The 11,466-nt window shown below is 40.6% G+C and overlaps 2 protein-coding genes and 1 long non-coding RNA gene across 6 annotated transcripts; 1 reads left to right on the plus strand and 2 right to left on the minus strand.

Moving 5' to 3' along the window:
• Positions 1-62: 62 nt before the first annotated feature.
• On the minus strand, positions 63-3,170 carry LOC134859314 (protocadherin alpha-C2-like). The gene is made up of 2 exons (XM_063875742.1): positions 509-3,170; positions 63-77 (listed from the first exon to the last, which is right to left on the minus strand). Exons 1-2 carry the CDS (start codon positions 2,912-2,914, stop codon positions 63-65), a joined length of 2,421 nt encoding a protein of 806 aa, XP_063731812.1. The 5' UTR covers positions 2,915-3,170.
• A 230-nt stretch (positions 3,171-3,400) lies between these two features.
• On the minus strand, positions 3,401-5,972 carry LOC134859315 (protocadherin alpha-C2-like). Its single transcript, XM_063875743.1, has one exon. The coding sequence runs from the start codon at positions 5,813-5,815 to the stop codon at positions 3,401-3,403; it is 2,415 nt and encodes an 804-aa protein (XP_063731813.1). The 5' UTR covers positions 5,816-5,972.
• An 814-nt stretch (positions 5,973-6,786) lies between these two features.
• Positions 6,787-11,161, plus strand: LOC134859324 (uncharacterized). 4 transcript variants are annotated; one of them, XR_010165080.1, is made up of 4 exons: positions 6,787-7,036; positions 8,670-8,811; positions 9,190-9,292; positions 9,438-11,161. It is a non-coding gene; the product is annotated as an uncharacterized LOC134859324 (long non-coding RNA). The 4 variants fall into 4 exon arrangements; XR_010165079.1 differs by having other exon boundaries at positions 8,670-9,292; positions 9,404-11,161; XR_010165081.1 differs by having other exon boundaries at positions 8,670-9,292; positions 9,435-11,161.
• Positions 11,162-11,466: the final 305 nt, after the last annotated feature.

Consider the following 11,466-nt stretch of genomic DNA (forward strand, 5'->3'; position numbering starts at 1 on the left):
AAAGGGCCCCGTTGTTGTTTGCGGGTTAAAATCACTTCAGACGATATCTTTTTCGTTTCCAGCTATGTTGAATTTTTCTGTAATGGCATCCATCACAAACATAATTATGCAGTGGTAATTCCTATTTTTCTTTTGTGCAAAAAAAGGAAAAAACGCTTTTTCGGAGTAGAGGTTGAGTACCGCGGAGCTGTCCGCTTGTTTCACGATCTGCCCTGCTGACTGCGATTCACTGTCGTGGCGTTCAGGTGCAGTTTTTATTAGTAAAGCAGCGCCACCTTTTGTTTTTTAAAGCCTTTGTGCTCACCATTAGCTGCACTAAAAAAAGAATAGTTTTGTATATGTTGTATCTGGATTTAAAGTCGTTTTTTATAAGACATTGTTTAAAGTACATTTTTCACTATTAAAGGTTGTTTTCATCTCAAAGTAGGTGGGAAATTAAATGTCATCTATTATTTATACAAAATAAACAAAAAAACACATGAAGTGCATGTGTACATTAGACTCTCACCTGCAGAGTGGAGGCTGCTGAGCCACTAGTGTCTGTGAGTCCTGTTCCTCGTGGTATACTGGACACGATGTATCTGGAGCCCTTTGGCACAGGCTGTCTGACCACCATCTTTCCTTTCCTGGTCTCTGCTAGAAACAGACTGTACCAGTAGGCATCGTTGGAAACCAGAGTGGAGTCTGCGATGGTGGAGTTCCTCTCACTGATCACACTGTTCCTGCAGGGAGGAGCCGCTTTGCTGGGCTTAGGCTTCTGACACTTGATTACGATGGTGACCAATATGGTGATCAGCAGGAGAAATGACACAGAGCCCAGACCGATGACCAGGTACAGGTTGAGGTCTGAGAAGATGTCATATTCTAAAGGCACCTCGGTCATGTCAGAGTAGGCCTTCACGGCAGTCTCCACTGTGGACAGCTTGATGGTGACTGTAGCAGAGAGGGCAGGCTCCCCGTTGTCCTTGGCAACAACAACCAGTCTCTGGTGGCGCGGGTCTCTGTAGCTGAACATCCTCATGGTCCGGATCTCTCCGTTGTATTGGTCCAGACTGAACAAGGTGGCATCAGTCACCTGCAGAAACTGGTAGGTGACCCGGGAGTTGTGCACCGAGTCTGTGTCCAAGGCTATCACTTTAGAAACCAGAGAGCCTTTATCGGTGGATCTGGGGATCTTTTCCTCCACCACCGAGCCCTGTGCGCGCCACGGAGAGACAATAACCGGAGCGTTGTCGTTCTGGTCCACAATGATGATGTGCACCGTCACGTTACTGCTGAGAGGAGGAGAGCCAGAGTCTCTGGCCTCGATGTGGAAGACAAATTCCTTCTCGATCTCATAGTCAAACGTTTTTAGTGCGTAAAGAATCCCGTTCTCTGGGTTGATGGAGAACAGCATGGACATAGAAGTGTTGGCTATCTCCCTCTCTAGGATGAAATAAACTAGGTACTGGTTTTCATGGAGGTCAGGGTCAAACGCAGTGAGGGAACTGAGCAGGGCTCCAGGAGCGTTATTCTCCTCTACACGTATAGTATAAAATGACTGAGGGAACTGTGGCACATTGTCATTAACATCCAGCAGCTCTAACGTCATAGTTTCATTGTCAGATAAAGGAGGAGAGCCTCTGTCTGTCACAGTGAAAGTGATGTCATATTCAGGGACCTTCTCTCTGTCTAATGGCTCTGACACCACTAATTCATAATAGTTACCAGAGGACTCCCTCAGTTTGAAAGGCATGTTATCAGGAATATGAAGATCAACCACTCCATTGTCACCTGAGTCTTTATCATTGACACTAACCACTGCTATCACTGTGTCCATTTCTATGTTTTCATTGACTGGACTCTGAAATGATTTAATAGATATTTCTGGGTGGTTGTCATTCATGTCTTCAACCAGAATTTTAACAGTGCATTGTCCTGATAAACTATTGACTCCTTTATCTGTTGCTATAATTTCCATATCATAAATCCTGAAGTCTTCATAATTTAACATTCCTTTAACAGTAATTTCACCAGTGGAAGGATTCAGATTAAATGTTTCCTGCGTTCTCTCAGATGTATATAAACTATAGGAGTATGTTATATCAGAATTTAGCCCCTCATCTAAGTCTGTTGCATTAAGATGAACTACAAGACTTCCAATGGGAGAGTTTTCCATTATTTTGACATTGTAAAGTGGTTTGACAAATCTAGGTGCGTTATCATTTGTATCTAAAACATGCACAATAACACTTGCAGTGCCAGAACGTGCAGGTGTGCCTCCATCTACAGCTGTGAGAATTAAATTATGCACAGCCTCCTGCTCTCGATCTAAAGTCTTATTCAATATCAAGTCGGCAAATTTCGATCCATCTCTTCCTGTCTGAACTTCAATATTAAAATGTTCATTTTCACTCAGATGGTATGTTTTAACTGAATTGCTCCCAACATCAGGATCAACTGCATTGCTGAGAGAGAATCTTTCTCCTTTTGGTGTTGCTTCAGATATGTCCAGGTGTATGGCGTCTCTCCTAAACTGAGGGGCGTTGTCGTTCATATCCAATATTTCTAATTCAATGTTAAAGATACGCAGAGGATTTTCAAGTATAACTTCCATTTTCAAGTAGCATAATGTCAGGGTTTTTGTACAGAGATATTCCCTGTCAATTTTTTCAACAACATAAAGTTCTCCAGTCTCTTTGTTCACATCCAAATATTTTTTGTTGGCGATGAGGTCAATACGTATCTTCCTCTGATTCAGCGTTTTAACATCCAGACTGAGATCCGTAGCAAGGTTGGCAACGACTGATCCTTCTTTCATTTCCTCTGGTATTGAATAATGAGTCACTGAAGTCGATATGTTACGAACAAAAGAAAGAAAAATAACGAGCCGCACGTACCTTCTGCAAGACTGCATTGTTACACGTGATCCCATTGTTGTGTGCGTGTAAACAGCACTTCAGGCGATATAATGTATGTTTCCCTTGATGTTGAATTCTTCTGTAATGGCATTAGTCCCAAACATAATTATGCAGTGGTAAATCCGATTTTTCTTTTCCGCAAAAAAAGGAAAACCGCTATTTCGGATAGGAGGTTCAGCCCAACCGAGCTCTCCGGTTGTTTCACGATCTGCCCTGACTGCAGCTGTTCACTGTCAGGGCGTTCATATGCAGGTTTTATTAGTAAAGCAGCGCCACCTTTTGTTTTTTTAAAGAAGTTGTACTAACCATTAGGTGCATTAAAAAAATATATCGTTTTTTAGAGTTTGTACGTTGATTTGAAGTAGTTTTTTATAACAGATATTGTTTAAAGTACAATGTTGACTATTAAAGATGTTTTCATCTCAAAATAGGTGGGAAATTAAATGTCATCTATTATTTATACAAAATAAACAAAAAAACACAAGAAGTGCATGTGTACATTAGACTCTCACCTGCAGAGTGGAGGCTGCTGAGCCACTAGTGTCTGTGAGTCCTGTGCCTCGTGGTAAACTGGACACGATGTATCTGGAGCCCTTTGGCACAGGCTGTCTGACCACCATCTTTCCTTTCCTGGTCTCTGCTAGAAACAGACTGTACCAGTAGGCATCGTTGGAGACCAGAGTGGAGTCTGCAATGGTGGAGTTCCTCTGGCTGATCACACTGTTCCTGCAGGGAGGAGCAGCTTTGCTTTGCTTGGGTTTCTGACACTTGATTACGATGGTGACCAATATGGTGATCAGCAGGAGAAATGACACCGCGCCAAGACCGATGACTAGGTACAGGTTGAGGTCTGAGAAGATGTCATATTCTAGAGGCACCTCGGTCATATCAGAGTAGGCCTTCACAGCAGTCTCCACTGTGGACAGCTTGATGGTGACTGTAGCAGAGAGGGCAGGCTCACCGTTGTCCTTGGCCACAACAACCAGTCTCTGGTGACGTGGATCTCTGTAGCTGAACATCCTCATGGTCCGGATCTCTCCGTTGTATTGGTCCAGACTGAACAAGGTGGCGTCAGTCACCTGCAGAAACTGGTAGGTGATCCTAGAGTTGTGCACCGAGTCTGTATCCAAAGCTATCACTTTAGAAACCAGAGAGCCTTTATCGGTGGATCTGGGGATCTTTTCCTCCACCACCGAACCCTGTGCACGCCACGGAGAGACAATAACTGGAGCGTTGTCGTTCTGGTCCACAATGATGATGTGCACCGTCACGTTACTGCTGAGAGGAGGAGAGCCAGAGTCTCTGGCCTCGATGTGGAAGAGAAACTCCTTCTCGATCTCATAGTCAAACGTTTTTAGTGCGTAAAGATTCCCGTTCTCTGGGTTGATGGAGAACAGCATGGACATGGAGGTGTTGGCTATCTCCCTCTCTAGGATAAAATAAACTAGGTACTGGTTTTCATGGAGGTCAGGGTCAAACGCAGTGAGGGAACTGAGCAGGGCTCCAGGAGCGTTATTCTCCTCTACACGTATAGTATAAAACAACTGAGGGAACTGTGGCACATTGTCATTAACATCCAGCACCTCTAACGTCATAGTTTCATTGTCAGATAAAGGAGGAGAGCCTCTGTCTGTCACAGTGAAAGTGATGTCATATTCAGGGACCTTCTCTCTGTCTAATGGCTCTGACACCACTAATTCATAATAGTTATCAGAGGACTCCCTCAGTTTAAAAGGCATGTTATCAGGAATATGAAGATCAATCACTCCATTGTCACCCGAGTCTTTATCACTGACACTCACCACTGCTATCACTGTGTCTAATTCTATGTTTTCATTTACTGGATTCTGAAATGATTTAATAGATATTTCTGGGTGGTTATCGTTCATGTCTTCAACCATAATTTTTACAGTGCATTGTCCTGATAAACTATTGACTCCTTTATCTGTTGCTATAACTTCCATATCATAAATCCTGAAGTCCTCATAATTTAACATTCCTTTAACAGTAATTTCACCAGTGGAAGGATTCAGATTAAATGTTTCCTGCGCTTTCTCAGATGTATATAAACTGTAGGAGTATGTTATATCAGAATTTGACCCCTCGTCTAAGTCTGTTGCATTAATATGAATTACCTGGCTTCCAATGGGAGAATTCTCTATTATTTTGATGTCATAAGTAGCTTTCTCAAAAGTAGGTGTGTTGTCGTTTAGGTCTGAAACATGCACAATAACACTTGCAGTGCCAGAACGTGCAGGTGTGCCTCCATCTACAGCTGTGAGAATTAAATTATGCACAGCCTGCTGCTCTCGATCTAAACTCTTTGTTAAGATTAATTCGGCAAATTTTGACCCCTCCCTGCCGGTCTGAAGTTCAATACTAAAATGTTCACTTTCACTCAGATGGTATGTTCTTACTGAATTGCTTCCAACGTCAGGATCAACTGCATTGCTGAGAGAGAATCTCTCACCTTTTGGCGTTGCTTCAGATATATCTAAATGTATGGCGTCTCTACGAAATTGCGGGGCGTTGTCGTTCATATCCAAAATTTCTACCTCTATGTTAAAAATTCGTAGTGGATTTTCTAGTATAACCTCCAGTCTTAAATAGCAAGAAGCCTTTGCCGGACAAATATTTTCTCTGTCAATCTTCTCAACAATATACAGTTCTCCAGTCTCTTTGTTCACTTCCAGATATTTCTTATTTGCGATGATGTCAAGACGCATCTTCCTCTGATTCAAAGTCTTAACATCCAGGCTGAGATCTGTAGCAATATTAGCGACAACTGATCCTTCTTTCATTTCTTCTGGTATTGAATAATGAGTCACGGAAGTTGATATGTTACGCACGAAAGAAAGAAAAACAACAAACAGCACGTACCTTCTGCAAGACTGCATTTCTAAAGAGGGGCCCATTGTTTCGTGCAGCGTCACTGCACTTTTAGCTATTTAATGTTCGTTTCCGTTAATGTTTGCTGTCACGGCTTTCATCCCAAACATATTCATGCAGAGGTAATCCCGGAATTGTTTTCGGTATCAAAAAGGAAATCCGTGCTTCCTGGGGGGAGGTTCAGCTCGACTGTCCGGTTGTTTCACAATCTGCCCTGATGACAGCGATTCACTGTCACAGCGTTCATGTAGTGATTTTTGTTAGAAAAGCAGCGCCACCTTCCGCTTTTTGAATGGCTTTGTGCTCAACGTGAGGCACTTCAAGCAATACATACATTTCAAATATTTAATATGGATTTATCATTGTTTTTTAAGCAGATATGCTGGAAATGATTGTTAAGCTAAAGAAGATGTCTCGTACATTTCTAAAATGCTAAGTAAAATCTCAAATAATATTGCTAGATAATAAATCCTTAAAAAACACATGACGTGTACATTTGAGCTTTCGTTGATCCATAAAATCAAAATGTATTCAACCTCAGCAGCTGTTCGTTCGCCATTTGAATGAAGAGTATAATTTCGCACGGATGGTGACTGATGTCACAAGAGCATATATGACTGGGGAACAGCGACGCTTTGTTCAAGAAAGAGACCATCTAGGCAGGGTTTGTTAAATTAGCATTTTTAATTAAACTACACAGCAAATACCAAAGTCTTAAAATCCCAGAGTACTGAGTAGAGTACCAGAGTAAAATATTTTACACTTTGGAGTAGAATGGACATAGAGTAAACTTCTCCGAGTGCACCAGAATCTCTCTTTAGTGTTGCCGCGGACCGGCCCCAGTCCGTGACGAGGAAGCTGTCGGTCCGCAGAGCCCTGCCGCTGCGCCAGTGAAATTATGCTCCGTATTAAAAATCTCAGTGCGTCTGTCACTGACAAAGTCCCCGCCCCCTTGACTGAATTTCTTGTTTCAAGATTCTAGAATGTTAACTGTTAGAAAGCCCACAAATTGACATTATTAGTTTGTTTAGAAATGTTATAATTGTCTTTCTTTAATGCCCGCGGTGATTTGAGTTGTTACATGTGAATGACGTCTTCGGAGCTACCGTGCCTGTGTGCGGGTGAAATGTTCTACTTCCTGTTTTACTTTATGAGGGTGGATGAGATCACAGCGCTCGTCCTCCTGTTTTTCCCTCAACATTGCCTTTACTTTACGGCTGTTTAGTGCTGTGCGTAACTACATAAAGGTGAGTTTAATTTGTGCAATATAAATTTGCCAGTGTTTATGTGAAGTAAGTAGGCCTAGCAAATACGGATCTGTGTTGGCAGTAATGTCTCTAGCTTGTTAGGGGTGCCGGATGCTAGTAGCTACTATTTTAGTTGCTAACTTCTTGGTATCAGTGTATTTCACTCGCTTGTTTATTGCAATTGTATAATTATTTTGTTATGGATAAATGTGATCATTATTAATGTCATTCCCTTGTTTGTGCTGTTGTTGCAGACCACAGCTACACATGGCTAACAGCAAGAACGTTAATTAAAGGACGTTTGGTTGTGACGTTTAATTGTAACGTGTGATTGTAAAATCAATCATTGTAGGCTCAGTTTGTTCAGCCAAAATAAAATCATTCTCTGGTGTTTGTTGGGAATGTTAATGAAAATCAGTTCAGGTTATTTAGCGTTGTTATTTTTGGCAGTTATCTTCAGCCAAAGCACTTTTGTAGGGTTCTTTTTAGATAAGTGTTGTTATCTATATCTATGGGCACATAGGCCTGTAATTATTAGACTATAATAATACTAATAATAGTCAGTGTTGTGCGTGAACGAGTTCAAAAGAACGCGTTCATTGAACACGCTCATTTTTTCGTGAACGTTGAACTGAACGCAACACATTTTTCAATAAAGAACTTGAACGTGAATTAGTTCACATTATGAGTCATGAACGGCAGACATCACTGTAAATGAACGTTGGCATTTGTTTTCCATTGAAAACTGAGTGACATCTGTTTTCTCTTTTGAAACGCAACGAGAGAGAAAGTTCCTCCCTCCTGTAGGTGCCGCTTAAATCATGTATCAACGCAGAGATAGTTTTGGCACTGTATGCGCAATGCATTGCGGGCAACGTAGTGTCCGGCTGAGAATAGTTGAGTTGAATAGTTGAAACGTACTGGCTTCCGCACGACGTTACCCATGATGAATTGCAGCAGAGCGGCTTAGGCATAGCAACGCCGAGAGCGCGGAGGGCTGGAGGCTCGAGAGAGAGAGAGAGAGAGAGAGAGAGAGAGAGAGACCAATGACGAGAGTGAGAGACACATAGGTATATATAATATCATATATATCAAATAATATATTCATATTTCATATTATATATTCTTTATTTAATTGAATGCTAGTAGATTTCATTGCACTAAGTATAGAACTGGTCTATCTTGTCTGTATTGCTACAAGTTTCAGCACCTGTTAAGAAACCCACAATAGCAGTGTTATGAGCAAATGTCTACAATGAACAGTTTCAAAGAACGTATAGTGATTTCTAGCTCGTAGTGTGAAAAAAAGTATTTATTTGAATATCTCACGAAAAAAGTGAAATGAACTGAACTTTGAACTAGTTCAGAATTAAAATTGTGAACTTTGAACGTGAACTGTTCACTTTGAGCATGTATGAACTGAACTTGAACTAGTTCAGAAAAGCGGTGAACTGGCACAACACTGATAATAGTACTACTATTACTACTAAGGATGATAATAATAATAATAATAATCATAATAATATGAATACTAGACATAATATTAACAATACTTATGATAATAATAGTTATTATAGTATTTAAAATAATAATGGTAATAATAATAATAATAATATCTATCATCTACACAAAGGGGCGTGGGTGTGGCCTTGGGGTGGCCAGGGCCAGGGTTTGTCTGACATGACTGGGCCCCAGGATAAAGAAGTTTGAGAAAGGCTGCTATACAGTCTATGGATCGAAGGCGTCTACATTTCTCCGCAGGACAGTAAGGTTAGGTAAGTTGACACCAAGTGAATAATTCTGAATATTCATATTTGTGTTCTTGTGTTAATTTTTACAACCAAACTAAAAACACTAACGTTAGCAGGTAGAATATTTGTGACGTAGGGTTTACATTAAGTTTATCTAACTAGCTATATTTATGGTAAAGTTATTGCAGATTTTCTTTGGTTTTTTTTATCTTGTAAGGTTAAAACTGTTGTTGTAGTGGTAACTTCAGCCGTAGTCAATCAGATTAATGTTATTCGGTCAGTGTTTCCTATTTACAGGATGCTTTTTGGATAAATATTACTGCTGCATTAATGTGTATGTTGCATTTTACATCTGTACATCATAATGGTTAAACATTGGGAACATGGGGAACACTCCTGAAGGCCAAAGTGATAGAGCAAGCCAAAAACCTCAGCAAGACACCCCAGCTTGATTACATCATCCAGTGTGCAGAGGACAACCCTGATGAAGATGAAGAGGTCCCAGGTAAATGATTGAAAAATGGGCAGGTTAATTTAATTAATTTGAATTATTGCTGACTTGTTTAATTTATTGACCTTTATTAATTTATTTGAATTTTAATATTGATGTATCAAGGACTATCGTTTGGTGTATTTGATGCTGAAAGCAGGTGCTCTCCACCCTTCTTCTGAGGTTGGGACAGCGACATGGCCTCACTGCTACTGCTGCTCTACCTTCTGCCACTGCCACGAACTCGAAATAAGGGAGCTGTGAAGATCAGTGTCCCGGAAGCTGTGGACCGTGTAGTCAATTTTCATAGGGTTGATGTGTCCTGATTTCCATTTTTATCCATTAGCCGATAGGCAATAGTGTAACCCACACTCCAAAAACAAACATTTTGGCCAAATACCATGCCTTCCACTCCAAACAAAGGAACTATACAGGTGGATTGTCTCACAGGTAGTCACATGACTGTTCAACATACAAACTGAATAGAGTAAAATTCAGGGAGGGAATACCTGAAATAATGCATATAGGCAAAGTCCCCCTCCACTCAAAAACATGTTTTTCTTTTCGTTTGAGCTTCACTGTACAGAATGTTGTATGGGCAGATTTTCCATGCTTGTTGAAAATTTGATTTTAAGATGTGGGCCTACAAGCATGATGTGTGACACCACAAATAGTTTGGCATCCAATCCTGGTCTAATATTCAACCTATCTGTGTGTGATCTGGAAAATTGAAGCCTCCAGTGCACAGTGAGAATGGACTTTACAGTGAAGTAGGAGAGATCTTGTGTCCAGCAGTGAATCTAATGAGATGAAAAAGATGTGCAAATGTATATATTCAGGAATCTTTAATCGGGGGAAAGGAACCAATGTCATTTTAAGGATTTTAACAAGTTAATTTAACTTTTTTTGTGTGTGGGACAAACTATATCACAAAAATTATTATTCAGAGTTCAGTATTTGATGTGCATCTTAAAAGATGTCCAGGTCATTGTTATTTTCAGTTGTGTGTTTGTTTAGGAGTTTGCAGGGACATGTGATATGGTAGATAACAGAGACCATCTCTTTGATGTTTTATTCTCGTTGTGTGACTGTGCTACAAAAACATTCATTGTACATCTCAGGCTGAACAGAACCTGCATAGAAAAGCACCAACTGTGCTATCAAAGGTTTTTGTCAGAGTCTGACCTATCCATCAAAATGTGATGTACAGTATAGTTATATTTTTGTTTATTGTTAGCTTACAGTCATGTCGCAGCCTTCAGGAGTACTCTGGTCCAGATCTGCGGAGGCAACCCTACATCCTAGCAGTTGGGACCACAAGAAACAGCATCCATGAGTACTACATTGCGTTGGATGGTGAGCTCCTTCCCTGCAAGGCCAAGTCTTCCCTGTCAGCTTTTCATGAACCTTTTAAAGCACATTATGGGTTTCGGATCTCCTATGACCAGGCCTTAAACGCCATGTACACATTTGTGCAAACCACCATCTACAACATTGATGTGGGTCTTTCTCACAAAACTCCCAGAGTCAAAGACCTTAGGGCTAAGCTCCTCAACTGATGTTAAGATGCTTTGGTTGCAAGTCCACTTTTTGTCACCATTCAACAGTTGGTCCGTCATCTCAAGCTTTCACATGCATTTTATCCTGATAAGAAGTTTCAATTGTTGTGTTACCAGAATGGATGCCACCAGAGATTTTGCACTTTTTCAGGCTTCAAGAAACATCTCTATAGCAAACATAGCGCTGATAGTGATGAGGTCTAATGAGCAAATGTTCAAATGCTCACCTATGACCAATGTATTTTGTGGGTTGGTTGAGGTTGCTACTGATTAGATGTTATCTAGGTAAAACTATTTTTTGAAAATAAACGCATGTTTTCAAGAATCTAATGTGTTCCTGCAATTCCTTCAGTGTTAATGATTCAACCCAAAATAGTTGGTTTGGTGTACACCAGCTAAACAGTGCTGAAACAGTGTTAACAATGACCATGGAGTATATTTTCTCTCTCAAAGTGTTGAATAATCAGCACTGCAAAGTGATACTAAAACATTGTCTAAGAGTACATTTTTGACTCTCTGAGGGTTCTAAGTTTACAATGCACGTGTTGGAAAGCACTCAAACTGTCAAAATGTACCAGTTATACAGTATATTGGGACTCCCATAGTGTTCAAATCTAACTCTTTATTTGG

Source organism: Eleginops maclovinus, chromosome 23, assembly GCF_036324505.1.
Source record: "Eleginops maclovinus isolate JMC-PN-2008 ecotype Puerto Natales chromosome 23, JC_Emac_rtc_rv5, whole genome shotgun sequence".
NCBI lineage: Eukaryota > Metazoa > Chordata > Actinopteri > Perciformes > Eleginopidae > Eleginops > Eleginops maclovinus.